We start from the raw sequence: 27,141 nt of genomic DNA, 5'->3' as shown, positions 1-27,141 counted from the left end.
GCTGGGATTCAGAGCATTCAGTCTCCTCAGCTCAGGTATGTTCCCCTCGTGTGTGTGTCAAGGGGGGGGGGGGGCGACGGACTGGTTCCCTTCTCCTCCTAGCTCCCTGCAGGGGACTCCACCAGAGGAACACCACGGCCTGTCACTGTCCCCTGCTCGTCCCTCGTTAGGGAGAGCTGGGGGGAGCTGCCATGCACAGTTCAGGCTTCTTTTATTATTTTTCACTCCAATATTGGTTTTATTATATATATATATATTTATAATATATCTTTATTGATTTCAGAGAGAGGAAGGGAGAGGGAGAGAGATAGAAACATCAATGGTGAGAGTCATTGACCCGCTGCCTCCTGCACGCCCCCTACTGGGGATCGAGCCCACAACCCAGGCTTGTGCCCTGACAGGGAATGGTTCCATGATCTCCTGGATCCTAGGCCGATGCTCAACTGCTGAGCCACACTGGCCCGGCAGTTTTATTATGTTTTTTAAAAATAACAAAATTTCTACATAAGAGACTCTCCTTTCCCCCCCCACCTTAACATTTCCCATTACATTCAATATTTTGAATTAGTTTCAAGTGTACAGCATAGGAGTTAGACAGTTACATACTTTATAAAGTGTTCCCCCCGATATTTCCAGTACCCACCTGGTCCCATACATAGTTATTACAATAGTATTGATTATATTCCCTATGCTGTGCTTGGTATCTCCAGGACTATTTGGTAATTTGTAGTTCTCAATCCCTTCACCTTTTTCACCCAGCTCCCCAACCCCCTCCCACCTGGCAACCATCAGTTTGTTCTCTGTATCTATGAATCTGTTTCTGTTTTGTTTGTTCATTTATTTTGTTCTTTAGATTCCACATGTAAGTGAAATCATATGGTATTTGTTTTTCTCTAATTTATTTCACTTAGCATAAAACCCTCTAGGTCCATCCATCCTGTTGCACGTGGTAGGATTTCATCTTTTTGATGGCTGAGTAATATTCCATTGTATGTAAGTACCACAGCTTTTTTATCCACTGTTGATGGGCACTTGGGTTGCTTTTAGAATCTACCTGCCCGCAGGGCTCCAGACACTTTGCTGTCGCTGTAATCTTTCAGTTAGAGGAGGAAGGTATTGGTGGGTCGCATTCTTCCTCTAAGTGGAGGATTACAGGCAGCGAGGGGTATATGCTCTGATACACCTTCCCTAAGGTCTAGCCTTCAGTTTTGTCGCATAGTCAAGGTGACAGGCTGACCTCCACCCGCCGGACGCCGGTGTCTGTCCTGCTTGCCCTGGAATACCCGCCACCTTCTTGATGGCGTTCCCGTCTGCCCCGCCTGGAAGGCACAAAGCAGCACCCACCGGGCGGGCGGCGACACACTCACCCAGGCGCGAGGTCTGCTTCCGCTTGATCTCCGTGAGCTTGGGGATGGGGTAGGGCCCGTAGCAGTGAGTGAAGATGACGCACAGCTGCTGGCTGATCACCTCGTTCTGCGGGGAACAGAGAGCAGCTCAGCTTGCGGGGGGCTGAGCGCCACCTCGCGCGAGCTGCTGCCAGGGACGCGGCCCCCAAGGCAGAGGCGCCCACAGACTCATCTCGGGTCCCTAGAGAATCCCCCGGACATCGCGCTTCCCGTTTCCCCGGCGGGCCCTGGAGTTGCTTGCTCGCCTGTCTACTGTGTTTCTAGCGGGCTCACTGGTGAAAGCCTAATTTGTAATTAAATCCTCTTGCTCTAATCATTTCCTATCCATGGGAAAGCAGGTTTTGTAACTCACAGAATGGAAAATAAGTTTTTACCCCAAACATGCTTTTATCAATACTCCAAAATTCTGGTCGCCGCTAATCATCCTGAAAAGACCAGCAGAAAGCCCTTGGGATCCTGTGACTGTGTCCCTATTGCTGAGACACAGATGGTCCTGATTCAGCTTCTTGTGAACTTGACTCTGGTGCTGAGACATTTCCGGATCAGGAGCGCTCAGCTGAATCACTTTCTCAAAAAAAGGGGGGGGGAAGAGTTCTGCGATGCAGAATCAGCCCCCTGATTGCTCAGGGAAGGGGGAACCTGCTCCTGACAGCCCTGCTCTCTGTGTCTCTGCCTCTCCGCCCTGGGGCCCACAGCTGCTCACGAATCTCCCTCCACGCAGGCTCCCTCCATGCAGGCGGGAAGCCGCGAATCACAGCACTTGGGTGCTTTTCATTGAGTGAAGGGGTTGAAACTTGGGGCTAAAAGGGGGAGTTAGATAGAAAGGCATTTACAAATATATTTTAAAAGTGGGTTACAACACAGTTTGTATCATGCAATTTTTTGGAAATAAAACCCTACATATATATTTAGATTGACAGGTATTTACAGAGAAAGGTCAGGGAGGAAATACCTTTGCGTGGGATTATGATGTTTTTTTTTTAGCTCCCTGTGTACACCCAGTACAGGGAGTTATATTTTCTGCAGCAAATGACTGTTTGTACACCAAAAGGTGTACTGCTTTTGTAATAAAAACAAATATTATTTTTTATTTTAAAAGATGGGTTTGGGACAACTCATGATGTCAGTGGTTCAAGCTCGTTCTGAGTCTACTGCTTTGTGTTCCCGAAGCAGGATACAGCTCAGCACATGAAAAGCAAATCCAGCCCTTTGATGAAAGCGGGTGAGATCCCGAAAGGCACCTCGTCACTTCAGACGGATCCACAGAGGTGCCTGAGGGGACACACTGAGATTGAGAGGAAAAAGGGATGCTGCTTTTAGAGGACGCCTTATAAACAAGGATGCTAAGTGCTCCTTCATGTAACACTCACAAAGCCATTGCCTCTCTCCTAGCTTCACGCAGCAGTTCTCAAGTTGTGGGCCCCAAGCCAGTACCATCAGCATCACCTGGGAGCCTGGATTATGTGGTTGGGCCCAATGTAATCACATGCGCCCTTAAAATGAGCGGTACCGCTGGGTACCTGCCACCCACCCAGGCCTCTCTTGGAAAATGCTGGGTGTACACATGGGGTGAACTTGGGTTCTCAGGACTCGGAACTGGACAGCGACACAGAGCTAAATTCTTTTTTTTTTTTTTTTTTTTAATCCTCACTTGAGGATATGTTGTTTTTCTAAAAACTGATTTTTGAGAGGGAGGAAGAGAGAGACAGACAAACATCAGTGTGAGAGAGAAACACTGATCAGCTGCCTTCCTTACGAGCCCCACTGGGGATCAAACCTACAACCTAGGTGCGTGCCCTGGCTGGGAATCAAACCTGCAGCCTTTTGGTGTAAGAGGCAATGCTCTAACCACCCGAGTGGCCAGGGCCAGAACTGAATTCTTAATACCACAGTTACCAGGAGACTCTCCTAAGACGGAGTCTGTGGATTTCAGGGCTGACATCTTTCCTCTCCTCCTCTGACCCCTCATTGCTCTCCTTAAAAGATACCAATGTACATTCTTTTCTTTGGAAAGGGGTGCTAGGATTGTCCCCAAGGTCCTTTACAGGTGGCTCAGGTGGGGGTTCTACGCAGTGGTAAAAACATGGACAATGGGACCAGGCGGAGCTGGGTCTAATCCTGGCTCCTCACCTCAGCTCTGTGACCTTAGGAAAGTTACTCAGCTTCTCTGGGCCTCCGTGTTCTCTTCCCAAATGGATTAAAAATACCTGCTGGGTGAGGTTTGTATGAGGATTAAAAAGATAACACATCACAATATGCCATTAGATTGAACCATAAGGAAGTGCCAATAGTTGACCTTTTTTGAAAAATATTTTAAAAATATGTTTTCATTGATTTTGAGAGAGGAATGGAGAAGGAGAGATAGAAACATGGATGAGAGAGAAACACCGATTGGCTACCTCCTGCATGGCCCCGACTGGGGATCGAGCCCCAAACAGGGGCATGTGCCCTGACTGGGAATCGAACCGGTGACCTCTTGGTTCCTGGGTCGATGCTCAACCACTGAGCAACACGAGCTGGGCAATTTGACCATTTCTGAACTCTCCAAACAGCAATTTCCCATAGTTAAAATTAATCTCTAATTTCCTAGGTTCTAAAATATCCTAGAATTAAAGGCCGCTTTTAGGAAGAGAAAAAAACCTCACTGCAATAAACATGCACATCCATTTTTAAGACCCGTTTCAGGCTGAGAAATTCAAAGAGATGAAAAAAGCCTGATTTCAAAATCAAGAGAATGTGGAACTACTGTTACTTTCCAGGGTCACTGGCAGTGAGTTGTCTTCATAGATTCATCCTGACAGACAGGCCCCTGCCCTGTGGATGCGCTGGGCTGACCTGTCAGCATGACCCTCTCTGTGCTGAGCGCGCCTAGAAAAGGCATCGGCGGGAAGGCTGTGTGGCCCAGGGGATTCCCATGAGGCCGGCTGTAGCTCCAAGTCTGTCACGCGCCCTTGGAGTTGGGTACAAGATGAAATTGAACACACAACGAACTTAAAGTGCTTTTAAGTCATCACCCATTTATTTTGATATGGGCCTTCTACTCATAGCAACTGATAGGGCTTTCTGCTTACGGTAGTAATATAATGTTTCCTTTCTAAATACATTGAGGGGAAGGTAAGATGACTTAAAAGAAAAATATTAAGTAAAGAATAACCAGTGAAAATATCCTTTCGGAATGAAAGAGAAATCAGTCTCAGACGAAGGAAAACTAGGAGAACTGGACACCAGAACTACCCTAGAAGAATGGTTGACGTTCTCTAAACAGAAAGGAAAGAATGAAAGAAGGAACCTTGGAACATCAAGAAGGAAGAACATGGTAAGTAAAAATCTGGACAAATATAATAGCCTTTTTTCCCCTGAGTTTCCTAATTATGTTTGATGGTTGATGCAAAAATTGTAATGCTTCCTGATGTGGTTCTAAATGTATATAGGTGACATATTTAAAGATGGTTATGTCATAAATGGAAGAGGCGGTAAAGGCACATAAAGAGAGATAAGGTTTCCATATTTCATTGGAACTGGTAAAGTGACACCAGTAGACTTCGATATTATATATATATAATATAATACATCAAGCAACCACTAAAAAAGCTATATAGTGAGACAGACTCCAAAACATTACAGGCAAATAAAAATGGAATTTTAAAAAAATGTTCAGGTAGTCCACAGGAAGGCAGGAAACAGACAGAGAGATCACACAGAAAACAGAGAACAAGATGGCAGACTTAAGCCCTAAGGTATCAATAATTAAATAAAATGTAAATGGTCTATAAATTCCACTTAAGAGACAGAGATTGGCAGAGTGGATGAAAAGCCCAGCTACCTACTTTTCTAAGAAACTTCAAATATAATGATATAGGCAAGTTGAAAATAAAAGGATGGGGAAAAAATCACACAAACGTTAATCAAAGGAAAGCAGGAGTGGCTATATTAATATTAGATTAAGGAGAGTTCAGAGGAAAGACAATTAGCTGAAGCAGAGAGGGGCACTACATAGTGACAAGGGGGTTAATACACCAAGAAGACACCGAACAACAGAGCTGCAAAGTGTGCGAGTCAAAGACGGATAAACGAAAAGGGGAGAAAGACAAATCTAACAATTATAGTTGGAGACTTTAACACCCCTCTCTCAACTGATAGGATAACTGGGGGGAACATCTACAGGATATAGAAGAGCTCAGCACAGTCATCAGCCAAAGGGATGTTATGGACAATTACAGAATGTTCCACTCAACAACGGCAGAAAGCACATCCTCTCAAGTGCCCACAGAACCTATCCTGAGATAGGCCAGATTTGGGCCATATAACAAATATCAAATCTTTAAGCGAACTGAAATAATACAGAATGTGTTCTCAGACCACAAGGGAATCAAACTAGAAATCAATAACTGAAAAATCCCCAAACGCTTCAAAACGAAATAACACACTTTTAAATGACCCACAAGCCAAAGAGCAAGTTTCAAGGGAAATAAAAAAGTACACTGGACTGAATTGAAGTGAAAATAAAAAAACATCAAAACTTGTGGGACACAGCTAGGGTGGTGCTGAGAAGAAAATGTATAGTATCAAAGGCATGCATAGGAAAAAAGGAAAAGTTTCAAACAGATAGTCTAAGTTTCTACCTCAAGAACCTGGAAAAGCAAAAGCAAAATAAACGCACAGGATCTGGCCACAGGGATATCGCCCATGCTTGGGGAACGCCTGACTTCGCAGAGCCACGGGAAATGATTCCCTTTCTCCCCTATGTGGGGTGTAAGTGATGTGTAATACCAGATTTCACCTGTAGGGTTCGTCGTTGAACCCCCATAGAAGAGCAAACTGGACTCTTGCAATCCTTCCAGATTCCTCCTTCCTACCAGGAGCTGCCCCATCCCTGGGTCCCCCCATCCTATGATCGGTACCACTACTGGGAGCAGGCCCTGGAACGCACATCCTGGCAAAGGCCCCTCCCTGCTTCCCTGCCCCCAGCTGCTGTCGTCAGAGCTGTTGGCTGCTCTTCTTGGGTAGAGGCTGGATTGGGCCAGGAGCGGGGCTGGTGGGGTGCTAGCGAGGCTCTGTTTTTGGTCTGGGTGCTCATCACACAGGGAACTTTACCTCGTGGAAATTCATTTGTTTCTAGCGTTATGATCTGGGCACTTTTCTGTATTATATCATCCTTCAAAACAAAGTTTACTTAAAAAACCCCATAGATCAGGTTTACTTAAAACACAAGATGCTTCAGTAATTTCTGGAATGCCTACTATATCCTGAAGAAAGAAAGAAAATAAAAACCCAAACCAATTAGACCACCAGGCCCTGGGAACAGAACGAGGAATGTTTTTCACAAAGGTGGTTTCTTAGGTAATTTCGGGTGAAAGCCTTTTTATTTATTTTCAAGTTGGGGGGTGAGGGGCAGGGAGCATTTGGTTTTGAAAAGCTTCCAGCAGGTTTCACTCTAAATAGAATTGCTGAGGCTCATTACTGGAGGCCGGCACACCTGCTCCCACTTTAGGTCTCAGTGGGGCCTGACATCAAGCATAAATCCAGGCCGCGGGGGCCGGAGCCGCTGCGCTGAAGACACGCTAATGAGAGACCTAATGGGCCTTGCTCGGGACCCCAGGCCAGGTGCCCCAGGCTCAGAAAGCAGACAGGCTGGCCGGGCGCTGCTGCTCTACTGTGGGGCCAGCCCACGGCCGGAAGGGGCAGCTCCACGCTCCCCTCTTCCCCCTGGTGGACAGCCCATCGCCCTGGCCTGGTGGGGGAACCCGTGTTGCCCTCCTGGTTCAGAGGCTTGTCTGCCCTGCGACTTCAGTTTCCATTGTCTTAGAGGGACCCCAGAGCTCCACCAAGCCTGTGCTGGGACAGACGTTGTAAGAGGCTGGTGCTGGGGCCAGACTGCCTGGGTTCAATCCCAGCTCTGCTACTTAGCCACTGTGTGATCTTGGGCAAGTGAGTCACCCTACCTGTGCCTTGGTTTCCCCAACTGTTAAATGGGGATAATAATGGTATTTGCTTCAAAGGTTGCTTGTGAGGGTTAAATGAGTTAATCCTTATATTGTGCTTAGAATTGTGCCAGGCATATGGCGAGTGGAAACTACATATTTTAGCTTAAAAAGATCCTCATTTGTGTCTCGAGACAGTTCATTATAAAAAGGGTTCCAACGTCAAGGGAGTTTGGGAAATACTTGATTGCCTCTGTGAATTAGGCTATTCAAGGCTCTGCAGTAGAGAAATGGGGATAATCCAATGTTATCCTGAGGGTCTGATATTCAGCTGGTTACATGTGGTTTTCATGGGCTCCTTGGTACCTGGGATGCGTTGGGGTGTTAAATATGTTGATATAATCCCTGCTGAGGGGATGGTTCTGAGGGGATGGTTTCTACAGAAGACTCCTTGAGAAACAATGGAGGTGGCACCTCCCCTGGTGAGGCCATAGTTATGACGGGGATTATAAAGTACCCACTCAGTGGCAGGGACAATTTGAAGGGCACTGACTCATTTAATCTTCACAATCAGCCTAAAAGGTTAATACAGTTATTTTCTCCATTTTCAGGTGGGGAAACTGAGGCAGAGAGAAGTTATGTCACTTGTCTAGGGTCATAAGGCAAGCAAGTGGCAGAGCCAGGCTTGAACTCCTATAGTTTGGCTCCAGAGCCCATACTCTCAACCACTGTGCTATCCTGTCTCCTGTGGCCCACCGAGAAGCCTTGGGGTATGGGATGGTTGGTGCCCAAACTCCTCAAAATCTCTCAGGCAAACTGGTGCCCCCTGGTGCTTCCACAGCCAGTGGTGGGGCATTTGTCACCCCTCTCCCCCACCTGGGCTCTCTACCCCATGGCTGGCTGGGGGATGGGCATACCACAGCTGTCTATTGTCAAAGTTCTCCACACACACACAGTGCCACATGGCCCACTGTCCGGTGATGGGTGTCTGTATGGTATCATCAAACAAGTGACCCCAAAGAGATTTTTAAGAACTGATCACACAACACCCAAGGGCTGGACTGGTGTTTGAATGGGTTGCACCGTTTCCCTGTTGCTGTGAATGCAGGTGTCAGCAGGAGTTAGGAGGCCAGTGAGCAAGAGGTAAGTCTCAAGGGGTCAGAGTTGGGCTCACCAGATCCTCTGCACCTGAAAAGCCTATCCTAGGGCTGGGCTTCCAGTAACCTTGACAGGGCCTGTACCCCATTCATATAGGGCGCTGCACCCGTGTCCCTCTTCCTGGTGGATTCCTGTCTGTCAGGCCTGCTCTAGTCCCAGCAACACCTTCCCTGACCTCTCAGAGCCTGTGCCGCTGAATTTGACTTTGTTTCATAAACCACCTCAGATGCCCTTGGGGCACATGTGTGGGTTTTATTTTACCAGCTTCTGTGCAAATTCCCTGGGCTAGGAGATATGTGCCTAAGTGCCTTGGAACATAACAGCTGCTCAGCAAAACAGCTGCCCCACAAATGACTGCACAAGTGGCTTGAGCCAGTTGGGGTACACAAGCCACCAGTGGCCGTGACCACAGGGATCATACCTGAAGGGCAGGGTCAGGTTAAGGGACCCCTGAGAGGGGGAACCTCCAGCCTAGCTCTCTGCAGACGACCCAAAGGCATCAACCCCCTCGTACCTTGCTCGCTTTCAGGATCTCAAACATCAGGGGCAGGCCTTGGGTGATGAGCTCCTCCGTGTACTCTTCCTCCTGAATGGTCTTGAACTCCTTCAACAGGCACTGGATGAGGGGCCTGCGGTGCTGCTGGAAGGCGATCCGCAGAGACTCCAGCCACGTGTGCAGGGTCCACGGGACACCTGGGAGAAGGGGTGGGGAGGAGAGGGCAAGGCAGAGAACAACCGAAAGAGAAGGCATGTTTTTATCTAAAACTTGGCCTTTTCCCAGGACATTACCAAATTATGAGGCCAACAGACAGACTTTCAATGAATAGAGCCAGTGTTGATTTTCCCCCAAAGACTTGCAGAAGTTGAAATTAAAGGTCATAATTCAATTCCCTTAAGTACGGGTGTCTATTTCTTCACGCTACTCATATTATTAGGGGCTGCATTTTACAACCTATAATCATGGTGTAGAATACTGGAATTATTATGCACACGACTTAGGCCTATGACATACTTCTCAGCGCTGACTTCATTGGTCTCCATCCCCTCTACTGTCTGGGGAGGGAGACGCTCAGGGAGGGGCAGAGTCTTGCCCAGGGTTGGATACCGCATCCACGCCCAGACGAGAGCTGAGGGCTGGTTAAACCCTCCAGTGAGCTTCCCCATCTATCACTCCGGCTAAGATGGATGCTTCCATCTGCATCAGAAGGCATGCAGAACATTGCTGCTGCTCCCCTATGCAAAACAACATTTCCGTCTGCAGCCACTTCATCAGGGGGCCGCCTGTAATAGGAACCTCTCCAGCATCTGAGTGCTGTGCTGGTTTTCTCCCCTCTCATGGCGAGGCAGTGTGTGCGTCTCCCTACTGTGTACAGCAGGCCGGCCTTTCAGGGCCTTGGGCTGCGTCACCCTTGCTAAACAGGCCCGCAGAGCCATGGCATGAACAGCCCACATACTAAGCAGCCACCCGTGGGAGGCCTGTTTCCAGAACAGCATCAGGGTGCCCGTCCACAGGCCTCAGTCTACCTTGACCTGCCATGCCCTGTGTTTAAGGCCCACGCTAGGTTCCCTTGCCTGGGCTAATGCCACTAGACTGGGGAGGGCCAGGCTAGCCTGTTCCCCAGATGCAGGAGGGGATGGCTGTGGGCTGGCTCACTCGGGGAAGAGCCTCCCCAAATCTTCCTGAGAATGGTTCTGCCCCCGAAGCTCAGTGGGTGGAGCCCTGGTAAGGAGGCTTGTCCTTGTCCCAGCCACTGCCTGGCCGCAGCTTTGTGATTTGTGTGCTCTGAGCAGTGACTCCCCAACCACTGGGAACCACCTGGGATGATTGTTAAATATAAAGATTTCCAGCCTTTACCCATCCAGACCCTTGACCGCAGAGCTTCTGGGTGTAGGGCCTGGCAATGTGTATTCAGACAAGCTCCCAGGTGATTCACACTCCTAACTTCCCAGGGTCCAGAGCGTGGGAATCATGGAAAGGTGACCTGAGGATAGGGCTCTGGGGCTGGCAGGATGCTGCTGTCGATGGGGACTGTAGGGGTGTCTCAGCCTGGAAGTGCTCCAGCCAGCTATAGAGGGGTTCCCTGGGCTATGTGTGTGTGTGTGTGTGTGTGTGTGTGTGTGTGTGTGTGTGTGGGACCTACAGCTGGGCAGTGGTGCCATGCCCAGTGGGGGAGGGTGCCCAGACTGACCTATGCTCCTGATGTCAATTGTGACATCCACGTAGCCATGCTCAGCGCTGTGATACATGGCCTCTCTCAGGGCTCTCAGTTTGGCCTTGCTGCTGCGGCTGGCGCACAGGGGGGGCGGGGCTGTCTCCGCCAGCTCAGTCCCCTCGGCCAGAATCTCCTCCAGGGACAGGATATCACTCTTCTCCTTCTCGGGCTGAGCGAGCAGTTTGCGGAACACGTTCCTGTCAATCATAAACCCAGATAGGAAGACACTCAGAGGAGGAAGGGCTCTGCCGGCTGGGGGCAGGTGGGGACAACTTGCTGGGAAAGGGAAGCTGAGGGGACCCACTCTGGGTGATGGCTCCGGGGTTCTGACCACCGGCGCTGCATTCTGGGGGTGGAGGAAATAGTGGAGCATGGCCGGCCGTGTTTGCTCAAGGACACTGGGAGCTAAGTGTTTGCCTCGAATACCTAGCAGGCCCTGGAACTCTGCACTCGCCCATTAAAGCAAATTAATGCATTTGCTTTAATCGGGGTGACGTGTAATAAAACCCGACGGGGTAGAACCCGACGGAATGGTAGACGGGGAGTAGTCAAACACGAGGATTTATTCTCTTTAAACTGGGCTCTTGTCGCTTCACTTCAGAGGCGGGATGTAGCCTCTGGGAGGTGGCAGCTGGCCGGGAGAGGACAGCAGGGGCCAGCCCGAGCAGACCTGTGCGGCACGAGGCTGGCGCTCGGCGGGAAGCTGGCAGGGAAGGCGACTCTGGCCGGGCGGGGCTGGGGCCTGCACTGCCTCTGGGCCCCACATCCAGAGAGGCAGCGGGTCTGGGGTAGGCCTGGGAATCTGCATTTTTAACAAGCACCGCTCGGGACCTGGTGGCTCTGGCCCATCCTAGCCTACCTGTGTCCGTGGGCTGCGGCCTGGCTGAAAGAGTTCATATCACCCTGGGGGGTGGTAGAAATTCCATTCCTGTACATGGTTCCTATCAGAGGGTCCGCACCACGCTCCAACAGCAAACTAACCAGCTCAAAATTGCCTGCAAGCCCAGAGAAGGGGTTTTACAAGAGAATAAAGCAAATATATGGTCACAGACACATCAAGGGCCAGGGCGGTGGAGACCCTCGGCCCGGGTGAGAACCAGCCACTCTTACCTACGGCGGCTGCGAGCTGCAGGGGCGTTTCCGAGTAGTTTTCCTCGCCGTGCTCCACGGAGCCCTCGACCTTGGCCCCTGCGTCCAGGAGGAGCTGCAGAGGAAGAGTGGCCATTGAGATGTTTAGAGGACATGCGCTGCGAGGAGGTATCAGAAAAACGTGGACATCAGTGCGAGGCCAATGTGCCTGCTCTCCCTCTGGGTCAGTGACCACGTGCGCTGGGCGAGGGCAGGTGGACCTTGAGGATGAACTAGGAGCTGCTTCTATCTGCTAGAACCCGAGGCGACTCACAGTGTGGTCTATGACCAGCAGCAGCATCGCCTGAGTGCTTGTTGGAAACACTGGCTCTCAGGTCACCCCAGACCCACTGGACAGTCTGCATGTTAGCAAGCTCTCCAGGTGACTGACATGTATGTTAATGTTTCTAGAAGCACCAAGAGAGAAGCCCATGGAACCAGAGGGCTGGAAGACTCCCTTGTTGGGCTGGAGAGCATTAAGGGGGTCTTTGCTAAGAGTTTTGAAGGACTCTGGAGACCACCTGGGCCAACCAGGGCAAGACTCCCTTCTAGAATGCCCTGGAGAGCTCTGAGGACAGGTCAGTGAAGGCTAAGTTTCCTGGCCAGCTGATCAATGAATAATTGGCAGAGTGAGCTTCCAGGAGCTTTGCTTCACAGGACTGATTCTGTGCATTCTCTAAGATATCTGTGCTTCTTAAAAATCCACGCCAGATCTCACTCACAGTGAATGTGCCGTCTCTGATGTGGAGTGGAGTGCGGTAAGGGGGAATCTGTCTTCTTTATCACCCGGGGGGCTCCCTGAGGGCACAGCCAAGAAGGGCTGCACCCCTGGCATTCCATGACCGGTGCCCCTGCAGTGGAGAGGAGGCCTGACTTCTCTTTGGCTTCGCTTGGCTGCCCACTGCTCCTATTCCTGATGTAAAGGCTGGGGATGCAACTGCATGTTAAAGGATGGCATCTGCATCTGCCAGGCCACCCCCTGACCCCTTCTTTCTCAGATTCCTCTACTAGGAGTGGACTGGGCATGACGTTGTACAGGCAGGGGCCAGGTCTCAGTGTAACATGTCACACACTCAACCTCCTGAAACATGACTTTGGATCTGTCTTCAGGATCCCCATGACCTAGGAAACAACAAAGGATTCCTGTGGAATTCCAACATTGCTCAGCGGTCCCTCGTACACTATTCACTGTTCTGCATTAATTCTCAGAGGCTTAGACCACATAAAAGGAAGTAAGTTCCTGATATACCCGAAGCTCAGCACTCACTGTGGGGTCAGGTGTGATCACAGACGTGGGTGCTCGTCTCTTTTTTCTGATGAAATCAAGATCATGTTTAAGATCTAGAATGTATTGGGTGGCTAGTCACTGAACGCCAACTCTACAACAGCCAGAAGAGGTACAAGTGACACACACTTATATGCCCAAAGGACCTCGGACAAGGACATCTCTCCATGGTTGGGAGCTGTCTGGAGGACACGTGCGAAGGCCCTGTCCTAGATCTCCTGGATCTGAGTCTCAAGAAGTGGGATCCAAGCAAGTGTCATTTGGAACCGTTGCCTTGGCGACTTGGATGCTTCTTTCCACTGGTTGGAAACCACTAGACTCTACACAAACACCGGGGTAACACCTAAGGGGAGGTTCTAAGGTCTCACACCAGCCAAGTTTTGTGTTCATGTTACGACAAATAAAATGAGCCGATCCACAAAAACCACAGCTCAGGCCCCACCCCCGAGCGTCCGGGAACAACTTCGTAGGCTGGCCACTGTGTGTTGTGCGAGGCTGCATGTGGGCATGTGATAATTTCATATTGGTTAAAGCCGGGCCATATAGATCATTACATATAATATTTTCACTCATATGATATGAATGTGCTATATTTAACTGCAATTAACCAATATGAACGTCTTAGCGATAGGCATGCTGGGAGAGGTACAGATTTGCATAATGGGGAGGTAAAATTAAAGGTCAGGTGTGGATAGGGAAATATGTTAATACCTGAACTACAGGAATATGTCCATGCAACACAGCAAAAGTCAGAGCCGTCCAATGGCGGGTCTCGGGGTGGACGGATGGATATTTATGAGGAGTACTGACAACCTATAAACAAATCGAAGTTATTTTCAAAATGTGACCTTCATGATACTTAGACTAGCAAAGCTGCCCTATCTGTGCTGGGCACGTGGTAAAGGTGTACAAAGAACATTCTGGAAGGTCCCTCGGGAAATGTTGGTGATGTGGGGTGGTGGGGTTAAATAAGGGCTCCTTTGCTTCTCATCTGAAAGCAATTAAATGGGTGACCTCTGACCACCTCAAGGTGGTGGAGAGGCTGTAACGGGGCTACAACGAGCCAGCTCCCCTCCTGGCTTCTCTCTCTGCTTCGGGAAAGGTGGCGGTTCTGAGAACTACAGGACGTCAGATAGTGTGAGATGCCACTGCTATCTCATCCACACCTTTAGGGGAAATTCTTGGTGGCAGCGAACCCCAGGCAAGGGAGGTCTGCTTCAAGCTTTTGAGCCAGGGAAGACCACCATCTGATGGAGGAATGTCACCATCTGGTCACAGCTCACCCACCCTGTCCTCATTTCACTCTTCTGCTGCCTTCTGGCTGACAAAGACTCATGTTTCTGGAAACTGGGCATAAAAAACTTCCCTAAAAGCACCATGAATGAGCGATCTGATATTGGTCTTTTGATATGGGGGCCTCAAAACTCCCCTGGCCACGAGAGAGGTGGCTGAGCAGCTGAAGGTTGGGGTCCTGCAGAACTGGCAACCACACGTAGTTTTTCTCCCAAACATTCCTGGGGCCATGTCACCATGATGTCTATTTCATTCAGAGGAGTTGAGTTCACTCATCACCTGCCTGGGGCAGCCTGGAGCTGGGAGCAGTGGGATGGACTAGGGAGGACCAGTGAACCCCACCAGGAACCAAAGCTCAGGAGCCCTTGCAGGGTCTGCACGGTGCTTAGGGATTCATAATGGGGGGGGGCGATCCCTAATAGTTGAAACCTGTATGATCCAAAATAGTTATGGATCCCAAACTATGCCTATTGCCTTCCTCAGATGAATATAAAACTCATTAAAAAACCCCAACACCAAACAAAAACATTTCCCCCGAACCCACAGTACTAAAACTACAAGTGCATCTAATTTTGAACTAAAAAGGTTTCCCAGGGTTGCTGAGTTGGGACTGTGTGGCATGCCAATTTTCCTAGTTTCCAAGGCTGCCAATACCTGCTACTGGAGAGAGTGGGTCTTAAGATAGCATTGAACATGGTCAAAAAGTGTGACATCACCTATGACAACCCTCGGGAGGGGAGGAAACCAACATTAACTGAGTCTCATATTTATGCCAGGTCCTCTCTGTATTTTCTTCCAACAACTCTGAGATGGGTGTGATTACTCTCCCATTTTGCAGATGGGTACACCGAGGCTCAGAAACCACTTGCCCAAGCACAAAAGCAAGACACTAAGGGACAGACAGTTTCGGAATTTGAACCCCAGTGTCAAATTCCAAAGCCTGTTGGGGTGTGCTTTCTGCTACAGCACACTGCCCCAAGGGAGCTTTGCGATTAGCCTTAAGGCCTGTGGCTTCCACTCTGCCAGCCAGGTGAGCCAATCAGGATTTGGGGGGGGGGGCTGCGCCTCAGCTCGGGGACAGGGTCCAGCTTTGCACTGCACAGAGCGAGAGGCTGATGGCCCAGGAGAGCTCTCTCTGCCCTGATCGCACAAGGAATGGATTCGCAGTAAGAATCAGAGGCGACGCACATCTGAGCCGGTGAAAAGCTGGGGCGCCTTGTGGCTTTGTTGGTGGTTTTTAAGTGAAAATATGTGCGGGCAGCTCCTGGGGTTGGGTGGGGCTGGGCCTCAGGATGGGGGAAAGCCAGCTGCTGGCCGAACCTGTTCGCTGGCCCCAGCGCCCTGCCCTCCGCAGTGGCTCTCGGGAGAAAAAGCCCCCTCTTTGCTCGCCTTCCCCTGGGGACTGCCAGGCCGAGGGGCCCTGCGCCCTCTGCGCCCTCACCTCCACATTCAGGTCAGCTCCGGCATCCAGCAGCATCTGAACCATCGCCTCGTCCCCACGGACGCAGGCGTACATCAGGGGGGTCATGCCCTGCGGTGAGTCAGAAACCAGAGAACGGACAAGGTTTACCAGGCGGCTGTGTCACTTGATAACAGACGGAAAATCTCACTTTTGTTTAGGAGGCTATGTTTATACTCAAAATCCAGCATTAAAAAAAAGAAACAGCCCTACGACTCATAAGGTCATAATCCTACATATTTCGAAAACCAAAACGGAGGCAAGAAGGGACCATAAATGGCCTTTTTCCCTCCATTTATCGTTGCTTAAGTTGGAGGATTTTCATTTGTCTGTCTTAGGGTGCAACAGACCTAGGGAGCGGTTGCTGAAGCAAATGGCAGATATTAACTTATTGCTCTTAAGAACTTTCTGGGTTCTACAGCATCAGCCCCCAAGCTGTCTAATTGATAAACACTGTTCCCTTGACATTTTCTCTTTCTCAGTATAACAAGTGTCATCTGTACTCTACACAAGATACCGGTGGGTGTCAAGGGAAGTTGGATGCCTCTGAGCATATCCCCAGCACTGATCTGGTTTGACATGATTGTTTACAAGCAAAAGGCAAGTGAAGGAAGACTGGCTTTCAGAAATTCCATACTGGATTTGCCCATGACTCCTGCTTATGACAAAGTACCACAACCAACAGAAGGAAGGGGTGGATTTTTCAATAAACAGTGTTGTGAAGGTGGCTATTTGGGAAAATATTCAAGTAAGAAGAGCCTTATCTCACACCATCCACTGAAATCATTTCTAGTTTAGTTAGAGGTATAGAGACAAAATTAAAACCATAAAAGACATCTAGGCATAAAAGCAATAAAAGAAATCACAAAAGAAAATCATTACATCACGGAGGACATAAAATTGAAAACATAAAATTAAAAGGTAAGCAATAAATTGAGACATATTTGTCACATTACAATAAAGGGTTATATGTCTAATATGTAAAGAGAGCTCTTCTAAGTAAAAAAGACAGTAAAGCTCCAATGAAAAACAGGCAAAAGATAAGTAAAATATTTATAGGGAACACATATCTAGTTGGAGGATATGTACAAGGAAACAAAGCATCTGGAAAAGTGATCTGAGATCAAAACCTTAAGCAAGGTTGGTGAGTTTGAGCCACTCTTTCCACTTTTAAGAATTTCCCTAATGAAATAATCAGGGATTTGAACAAAGACTTGTGTAAGTTTATTTAGCTCAGCATTATTGATATAAGTGATTAAAAACAACCTAAATATCCAACAACTGACGTGTGGTTAACTGAATAAATAATGACCATTTTAAGTAGCCGTTGAAAGGGATAACAAATATTTAATGATATTACAAAGTACCTTCCTATAAAATACAAAAAACAACAAGATATAATAAATCCTACTTAAAAATATATATACATAAATTGTGTGTATGTGTATGTGTGTATTAGGGCCTCTCGGTGCTGCTCTAGAAAAGTATTAGCTGCTATCCCTTCCCTGGAACTTGCTGCATGAGCCACCCACGTGAGAAGCAGCTCCATCTGTCCCTTGTGACTGTCCATCGGGGGCTCACATCGAAGGGGTCTCTCTGATTGGCAGACCCACCAGCCTTTCATTGTACCTTAGTGTCAGGGGTTTGGGGAACAGCTGCCTATCTCTGAGGTTCCTCCGAGGGTCCCCCAGAATGACTTTTGTGCATCTTAAACATATCATGAAAGTTTGGTGATAATCTGCCTTGACTTGGTCTGTGATGCAGTAACAGGCTGCAGAGAACTAATTTTAACCACGCTAGAAAAAGAACTTGAAGGACACATACTAAATATAAATATGATGGTTATCCGGGTGATGGCATTATTTCCTTTCTGGAATAGGCCTATTTTTTTTCTATTTTCCATTTCAGCTGCAACGATCACTTGCAACTTCTACAAAGATGAACAAGGGTATTTTTATTTTAAAAACAAAAACTAAAAAAAAAACCCCCAAACCTTAAAAACCCCCACAAAAATCACTCTAAGTCACCAGGAGGGGGAGCCTCTGGTCAGTGCCTGCCGTTTCCATCTGGCCGGGGCAGTGCTCCTGGTGCAGCTGGGGGCGCGTGTGCAGATCCTCGGGGGACCCTGTACCTGTTCGCTCATGGTGTTGATCCCGTCGGGCCCCAGGAGAGACACCGCCTGCTTCACGAGGTCGGTGCGCCCACAGTTCAGCATCCGGAAACCCAGGTCCTGCTTGAACTTGGCTTCGATGGCCACTGCGTCCAGCTTCCGAGAAGCAAAGAAGCAGTCGTCAGCCCTAAGGAAGGGAGAGATGGTCAGCAGCTTCCTTAGGGACCGTCCTGGAAGGCCACAGAGCCAGGCAGCACCGGGAAACTTTGCGTTTGCTTTTTATGTCCATTGCCCGCTCCTGGCTTCAGTTAAAATGTGGATGTCCTGACCCTTTGCCTGTATAACTGCTGTGGATCTGCCCTGTCCTCTGTGTTCCCACAGTGTACTGAGCTAAGTAGACTATTGGCTAATAGTTACTGAATGTTTACTAGGGGCTAGGCACTATGCTAAACTCTTTAAATGAACTAGTTCATTTAATCCCCACTCAACCCCAAGAGGTAAGTACTATCATCACCCCTCTTATAACCATAGGAAAACAGACACAGAGGAAGGACTTGCCCAAGGTCACACAGCCAGCAAGCAGTGGAGCTGGGATGTGAACCATGGCAGTGTGGAGAGCCCACCTGGATACCTACTATGTCACCCTGTCCCCCCTTCATGGCACATACTATTTGCCTCTTTCCTCGTGTGCCTCTCTCTCCAGGCTGGGGACTTCCGAGAGAGCAGGGACCTGTGTAGTGTGTCCCTGCATCCCAGTGCCAGACAGCACACGGAGGTGTTAAAAACGTTAGCCAAATGAACACAGGATGGGTGGGTTCTCTACATTCATAGCAGAAATGGGGCAGAGAACTAGCAAGATGGGGTGAGATCGCAAATGGTAAGGTGCCTCGGAAACGAACCCAGCCAGCTGGGCACAGCGAGAGGTTAGGGAAGGGTGGGGACATCAGTGGATTCCAGAAGGTGATGCTAACTCTGCTTGTACAGGATGTTTACTTTCTTCCCACGGTGAACTGATCAATCACTTATTGAATCAAAACTCTAAGCATTTATTGAACACCTATTTGTGACAAGCCCTGCTCTAGGTGCTGAAGACACACAGCTAAACACGTCACTGTCCCTGCCCTGGGACCCACTGCCTGGAAGGGGAGAGGGCACAGGCACTGGCCATGATAACCCCATGTGGCAAATGCAATGACTGCGGGATCGGAGACATGCACCAAACAGAGCCTCGGGGGATTCAGCACGGCTTCCTGGGGGAGGTGACCCTGAGCTGTGTCTTACATAAGGAGATGACAGGAGGAGAGGGGGCAGAACTTTGAGCAGGGCTGGTATGAGCAAAAGTGTGGAGATGAGACATGGCGGGTGGAGTGAGGGTGACGGTGAAGGTTTCAGTGTTTCTGGGGTCTAAACTTGCAGGCAGGGTGCCAGAGCTGAGGGTGGGGCTAGATTACAGGGAGGCTTCACTTAATTCTTCAGGCTCCAGACTTTATCCTTAGATGCCACTGAAGGTTCTTAAGCAGGCAGGGGCCTGGTATGGTTGGGTGGCCAACTCTGGGAGAGTAGAGGACGGGTTTATGGGAGCCACCCCGAGAGGTAGAAGCCATGTTAGTGCTAAATGAACTAGCTGAGTGGACAGAAGAAGCCACCAACGACAAAGAGAAGTGACAAGGGGCCGAGTGAAGGCTGTGGCTGCTGGGATGGAGCGGAGGTCGTGGATTCTCCCTTCTCCACATGCAGGCACCCGTTTCTCAGATGATGGCCCCGAGGCTGGTGGACCCCACAGCTGCGTGAGCTGCCCCATACCCCCTGCTAGTCTTTCTCTTGCTAATTCAGAGGGTGGAAGCTGAGGAAAGGGGCCAGGCGGTCAGCATTCCTGGTTCCACTCCTGCCTCTAACTGACCCACTTGGAAGGATTAGGTTTGTGGGGGGACCCTCTTTTTCTCCTTGGAGGAAATGAGCGGGGCTGTTGTTTATGGTACTGAGACTCCTGCTCAGCAGTAAGAGTAGGATCTGGCAAGAGCACCGGAGGAGTGAGCCTCAGAGAACCTCAGGAAGTGGGTGGGGTGGGTGTGTACTTGACCCTTCACTGGGTTCCTGATATGTCACTCATCCCTGCTGACAAAGGAGCCTTGGCCCAAGGCTGTCCTGAAAGAACCAACCCCCCCCCCCCCCCCCCCCCCCCCGTAGGTAGGCTAGTGAGGCTCTCAATAGGAGACACCAGGAGTTTGCTTCTGGCCACCAGGGGGAGCTGTGCATCAGTGCATGTGAAGATACACCGCAGAGAGCCCTGAGCTCCTGCTGATGGGGGGTCTAATCTGCACCCATGCTCAGGAACTGTGCGTCATGTCAGGCTCCAAGGGCCTATGTGTATGAGAGCCCAGGGAAGAACTAAGGAAGGTCTTTAGGGGCCCTGGACTCCAAGATTAAAGACCACCCCAATGCTGGGAAGCCTGAGAGCTCCCCAGGTGGTGGGGGAGGGCTGAAGGACTCTGGGCCCGGCCTTAGACCGTGGCATGGCATCAGCATCCAGGTTGGAACTTCTGGGGCAAAGAAGGGGGCCGCGCCATAGGGCCCAGTTCATGGGGGCTTTGGACTTGAGACTCAGCTAGGGCTCCAGATTCAGCAAATAAAAAACACTTCAGCAAATATTGCATGGGCCAAACTTATACTAGAGCATGATTCGCTGTTTATTGGAAACGGAACTGTTTTATCTGAGAAAGGGCAGAGCCACTTGCCATGATCCTAAAGGAACACGAGGGGAGACCATGGATCCCACTGTAGTGTAGACGGCACCTATCTCCAGGGAAGGAGGGAAAACCTTTGGTGTGGCAGGAGGCTTCATCTAAAGGATCGATGCGCCCTAAAAATGGGTAAGAAAGAAGTTCGGGCCAAATGGACAGGAGAGAAGAGGTGAGAGCAACAGGGAAGGTCCTGGGGCATATATCGTTGAGGCTTTCAGGGGGCGGGGTCTGCACATGTTGCACTGAAGTGTCTGGAGCCTTGATTGTGTGTGTGTGTGTGTGTGTGTGTGTGTGTGTGTGTGTGCGCGCGCAAATCTCAGGGAGGTTTCAGATTTGACTCACTGTAAGGAAAGCTTTTCTTTTCATGGACCACTGTCTAATTCTGGAAGAGGGTGCTCTGTGGAATCAAGAGCCTTCTTCTTGGGAGCAAAGATGCTGTGAATTGTCATTGTCACTGAGTTTGCAATTCCCTCTTTCTTGTCTGCCATCCTCGGTGCTTGATGGGTTCCCTCAAATTGGCTTTATTTTTCTGGAGTCAAACTGAATTCCATGTGACTGGATAAATGTTACTGAGCACCTACTGTGGGTGGGCACCACAGGAGGGGACTGGGAGGAGGGAGATGCAGACCCCATCCCGTGTTCACTGAGCTCCCAGACTGCTCAACAGATAATTCCAAGAGCCTCAGGAGAAGTGTTTAGCAGCTATAGAGGTCCTTGATTTTAATTAGGAAGAGACAAATGGCACGAAAATCACTGTAGTCAATGACGACAATGATAAAGATTGTTGTTACAGGAAGCTGACAGTTACTGAATACTTACTACTGAAAGCTAAGCTCTTCCCATGTATTAATTCATGCAATTTTTACAACAAGCCCACAATGTAGGTGCAGTTAGGAGCCCCATTCCAGAGATGAGGGACTTCCCCAAGTCACAGAGCTGGTGAGCAGTGAGTCAGGATTTCACCACCTGACCTGGCACCCCAGCCTGACCCCTCTCAGCAGGACCAGGCCCTTCTCCATGGTGCTGGCGCGTCCCCAAATGCAACTGCCTACTCGAGCACATCTCTTCCATGTCTCCCAGACTCTCAAATTTAGTATGTCCAAAATGGAACTTTTTATTAACACGTCCACCTCCCACCCTCCAAACTTGTCCCCCAGTCTCCATAAATGGCACCACTGTCCAGTCCACCCACGTGCTCAAGCCAGAACCTTCTCTCATGCCCACATCCCCAATTTCAAATCCATCCACCTCTCTCTACCTCCACCAGCCAGACCCTGGTTTCAAACACCAGCATCTCTTGCCTAGACTATTGCAGTAGCCTCCTAACCAGTGTTCCTGCTGTCACCCTTCTCCCGTTCCAAACCAATTTCTTACACAGGGAAAAGTAAGCTTCAAATGCAACAGGACCATGCTATGCCCCTGCTTAAAACCTTTCAATGCCTTCCCATGTAATGAGAATAGAACCCAGCTCCCCATGCAGGGCCTTCAGGGTCCCGCCCTGCTCTCCAACCCTTCCCTTCCTCCTTCACTCTGCACCAGCAACTCCCCTCTTCTGTCCCTTCAACAGACCAAGATCTTTCCTGCTTTGAGGACTTTGCTCCTGCTGTTCCCTCTCCTTAGAATGCCCTTCCCTTGGCTCTTTGCGGGGCTGGCTCCTTCTCACCCCTCAAGTATGGGCTTGAATGTCATGTCCAAAGGAGGCTTTCTTTGGCCAGTGCCTGTAAAAAAGGGCATGCTCCTCTCCTCTGGCATACCCCCCTCGTTAGCACCTCCCAGTGCCTATCCTGTATGCTGGAAGCACATGGTAGTTAAGAGATAGGTGAGCCATGCACCGCCCACCGTTCATTCTTGAGGTCCCAGGAAACATCTGTTTATCGAGAATCCCTTGGTCATACAAAGTAAGTAATGGCTCTGGTTACTGAATTTTACCAGCCAAGACAGGCAAACAAGCAGGTAGGAAACGTTTTCCATAAAACATGGTTTTCTGTTCAACAGGGTTTGTTAAAAAATTGAACTCTGCAAAATCTCAATTCCTGTAGCATCCCTGGAAACACAACCCAGAGCTCCATTGACTAGTTCTGGGAAATCGCTAAAGGACCTGCCACTGAAGACCAACAGGTCCCCCATGGCCAGAGCAAACGAATGTGCCCTCCTAAGTGCAGGACTGACTTATGCAGGAATCTATTAAGCCGGCCTCCTGGGGCTTCATCAGCAGGTGATCAGCTCTGTGGTTTTCCCTTTCAGTGGCTTTCAGTGATGCCATAAAAAACCTGATCAATTTAAGTAAGAGCTCAGCTACTGAGGTGGTCAATTTCTGTGATTTCTCAAGGGCCCCGGCCCCAGGAGACCGACTCAATAGCTGCCACTGCTTCAGGAACATGACTTCAGAAAGACGTTTTCCGGGAAGCCTGCAGGCCAGAGCACAGCGAGGGACAGCACTGTCCCCCCCCCCCCCCAAGGAGCTGGCATGGAGGCAGGAAGAGGATGCATCCCGCTGCTCTCAATGCACCAAGTGACAAGTGCAAGCTGGTGCGGCTTCAGACACATTTTATTCCTTTATTAATTTTTAAAGCTAGCGTAGACGTTATGACAATCTCTGGCTCCCAGCTCTGCCGTTTAGCAGCTCTGTGATCCTGGGGCAAGTTACTTAACCTTTGCTCAGTTTTCTCATCTGTAAAATGAGTTTAGTGATAAAACCTCCCTCCTAAAATGTTGGGTGCGGATTAAATGAGATAATCCATGTAGAGTGCTTAGAAGAGTACAGAGTTTAGCACAGAACTCTCACTAAATGTTAGAGATTTCATATCATAATCATCATTATAAGTTACAAAGCAAGGCGCCGGGAGAATGTACTCTATTTGGAAGGAGCAAATACAGAGACACAGAGACTAAAGAACATGACAGTAAAAGCACTTCTTAAGATCTCAAATTAGGCACCTAGCTAACAAACTCCCCCAGGGGAAGCCCTGGCCCTCGGAGGGTTTTGTGAGCACACTAAGCGGTGTCAGAGGTTGGGGAGGGAGGGGGAATGGGAACCATGCTCGGTGAAAGCACAGTTTCTCGGACAGTCCAATAAGCAAGGAAGGGCAGAGCCCCTCAGGGCGTGGAGGGCCTGCCCGGCCAGGCTTCCAGGCCCTCTTTCCTCCTCTGCCCACAGGCCCCATCCTGACCCGCAGGCGCTGGACATGGGCAGCTCCCAGGATCCTGAGCACTGGCTCCAGCTGACTCTCCTGAGGGTGGGCTCCGAAGCCAGACCCCTGGGGTTCACCGCTTGTCTCTACCCTCACTAACCGAGAAACACTGTACGGTTTAATCTCATTTATTTTTCTCACATGTAAAATTAAAACACTAACATTTAACAGATACTTAGTACTTGCGATGTAACAGGCATACTATAAGCTTTTCACAAATATTCACTTGTTTAATTCTCATGGTAAGCCTACGAGGAAGGCATTATTATTATTAATCTATTGGACAGATATGCAGAATGGGGCACAGAGGGGTGAATGAACTTGCTCATGGTCACACAGCTAGTAAGGAGGAGTCAGGATTTGCACAGGGGTGGTCTGGCTCTAGGGTCTGTCCCACTAACTACTCCGTACAGCCCAGATCTCAGTGATGTGCTGGCGATTTCTGGGCTTCAGAGGGATTCCTCACTCACGACTCGGGGTCTACACCCCAAAAGTTCTAAACAGCACCCACACCATGACCTTCCTCATCAGTGATCAAAAAAAGAAAATAAAAGCTACCCTTGTCCTGGCTGGTGTTGTTCAGTGGTTAGAGTGTTGGCCCAGGCAACTAAGGGTCTGGGGGGCAATTCCCAGTCAAGGGCACGTACCCGAGTTACAGGTTTAATCCCCTGAGTCAGAGGCAACCAATTGATGTTTCTCTCTCTCTCTCTCTGTCTCTCTCCCTCCCTCCTTTCCACTCTCTCTGAAAAGCAATGGGTGAGGATTGACCCAAAAAATTAAAAAAGCCCCCCTTTACTGCCTGCTCATTATGTGTCAGGGACTGTGCTAAGTGCTCGACGTCCATCAATCCTCCCCTTGAAGGGGCTGTTGTTGCCGTCACTGCCCCCATTCTATTGGCAAGGCAAGCGAGGCTCAGGCCCTAGTGTCTGCCACCAGAGCCTGCGCCCCGGAGCAGGCAGAGCCTAGTGCCCGAGACCAGGGTTCACCCCCACTTGGCTTCTTCCTCGCCACCTTGGGCAGGTAACAACCTCTCTAAGCCTCTGTTTGTTTCCGCATCTGCAAAACAGAGATGCCAGCAGTAGTGCCGACTGTCTCTGTGATGGGGATTAGAGCAGATAATACATCTGAACCACTCAGCAGAGTGTGGTAATAACTGCCCAATACACGAAATGCATACTTATCACGATGCCATTATTTTCTAATTGCGGGGCCTCTTCCCAGGGATTTGATCAGGACATCTGGACATCCCTCCCTCCCCCATCCTCCAGCCACCAGTCCTTGCCAGTCTCCGAGCAGGTCCTTCTTGCCTCTGAGCAGTTCTGGAGCCCGGCCCCTCTGAGCCCAGCCCTCGCTCTGGTCCTTGCTGGGCCTGGGACAGCTCTGCTGTTGCTCCCTCAGCTCCTTGCTTCCCTGTCCGTGTGCTTCTGTTCTAATTCATCTGGGGTGGGGGTGGGGGGTGGCCCTGTGTGAGGGGAGGGGCCCCTTGGCCCTGCTCAAAGGAAGGTGCGGAGCCCACCACCGCAGGACACGGGCTGAGGTGTCTGGCTGTCACGGGGACAACTAAAGAGGATGCAGCTCCATTCCACGGTCTGGGCCCTCATGACCATGACTAGGCTTCCCAAGGCTAGTGGGCAGATTAGTTGCCTTGGAACAGAGTAAAGATATTGGCAATAATCAGGGAAATAAAAGTATTTACAGCTCTGGACGGTGTGGCTCAGTTGGTTGAGCGTTGTCCTGTGCACTGAAAGGTTACTGGTTCGATTCCTGGTCATGGTACATACCCAGGCTGAGGGTTCAATCCCCAGTTGGGGTGCATGCAGGAGGCAACCAATCAATGTTTCTCTTTCACATTGATGTTTCTCCCTCTCCCCCTCTCTCTTCCTTTCTCTCTAAAATCAATGAAAACGTATTTTTTAAAAAGTATTTAACAGTTTCCCTAACACAGTATAGTTAATAATAATAATAATAATAATAATAATAATACCTGATATTTATCAATAGCTCTCCATGTGCTAAGCATTTCCCATGGAAAAGCCCATCTCATCCTCAAAATAACCCTATGCATTGGGCCCTGTTCTCTTCATTCCACAAATGAAAACCTCAGGCACAGAGCTTATGTCACTTGCCCAAGGTCACATGGCTCATAGGTGGTAGGGCTGGCATTCAATCCAGTCAGCCTGACTCCTGAGCCCACGCTCCCCTCTTGCTTAAACCTTCACAGGAACCCCAGAAGGCAGGTTTCATCCCCATTTCACTGATGAGAAAACAAGAGCCCGAGAGGGGTTAAGTAATCTTTCCCTAAAGCCACTGGACTCCTTCTCCTTCCATTTCAACCCAGACCTGTGTCATCTCAAAGTCCAGGGTTAAGTAAGACCTGGGTTTGTGTGTGTTCCCACATGGTCCCAGCCCAGTCCCTCAGAACCCGACATTATCAAATCGCTGCTTGCTGTGTGCCACACACTGGGGCACAGAGAAGCCAAAGGGATGAGATTTCTGCCCTTCAGAGCTCAGAGGCGAAGGTCAGTGCCACGATCCATTCATTCCCACATATGCATTCAATGAGCGCCGGCTCCAGCCCAGGCACCGGGGTAGGTGCTGGGGTCCAGCAGCACGTGAGCCCAACACGGCTCTGCCCTCCCAGGCTGTCACCGAGAAGGGTCTGAAGCAAGCTGTTTGACGATGTAGGTGACTATGTAATCGAAGATGCAGACGCCTAGGGGGGAACAATGAGAGTACAGCACTGACTCAAAACAGTAATTAAGGATCAAGTTGCCAGCCTCTCACATCTCTCTGTGGGCACACCAGAGAGATTTGTGAAATCCAGGAGCAGACACCAGTGCTGGCTTCATTTATCTGGACTCAGAAACTCACTGAAGGGCGGCAGGAAGAACCATCCATGTGGAAGCAGAAGCCAACAGAGCACATTCCCTTGCAGTACAACCTTGGGCAAGTTATCGCATGTCTCTCTAGGCTTCCACTTTCTCATCTGTAAAATGGGACAGCAGCAGTTATGTGTGAAGGCTTTAGTGAGGAGTGATCAGATGACACTGAACCTATCCTTGCTCTGCCGGAGGCACTCTTTGAATGTGGACATGCACTCAGAGAAAGCGGGATGTGGGATACTGACGTAGACTGAGTTTCTAGCACATGGGGACCTCTATTAGCCATCTGAAATGAAGGAGAAACACTACAGGCAGTCAACACCCCCACTGCCTCCTCAGGGACTTGGTGTAACA

General features: G+C 49.7%; 1 protein-coding gene across 1 annotated transcript in view; it reads right to left on the bottom strand.

Moving 5' to 3' along the window:
- ABTB3 (ankyrin repeat and BTB domain containing 3) overlaps window positions 1-27,141 on the bottom strand; it is a 246,289-nt gene that overhangs the window by 17,491 nt on the left and 201,657 nt on the right. Inside the window, exons 5-12 of the mRNA XM_081129818.1 lie at window positions 17,995-18,160; window positions 15,846-15,935; window positions 13,823-13,924; window positions 11,809-11,902; window positions 11,558-11,693; window positions 10,675-10,895; window positions 9,000-9,178; window positions 1,368-1,473 (exon numbers count right to left, since the gene is read on the bottom strand). Of these exons, the coding sequence (XP_080985944.1) occupies window positions 1,368-1,473; window positions 9,000-9,178; window positions 10,675-10,895; window positions 11,558-11,693; window positions 11,809-11,902; window positions 13,823-13,924; window positions 15,846-15,935; window positions 17,995-18,160 (1,094 nt within the window). The remainder of the gene's footprint in view (window positions 1-1,367; window positions 1,474-8,999; window positions 9,179-10,674; window positions 10,896-11,557; window positions 11,694-11,808; window positions 11,903-13,822; window positions 13,925-15,845; window positions 15,936-17,994; window positions 18,161-27,141) is intronic.

This window comes from Miniopterus schreibersii (genome assembly GCF_964146895.1).
Source record: "Miniopterus schreibersii genome assembly, chromosome: 2".
In the NCBI taxonomy this organism is placed as follows: domain Eukaryota; kingdom Metazoa; phylum Chordata; class Mammalia; order Chiroptera; family Miniopteridae; genus Miniopterus; species Miniopterus schreibersii.
Note: the sequence above shows the minus strand (reverse complement) of the source record. Positions and strands in the feature narration are given on the sequence as shown.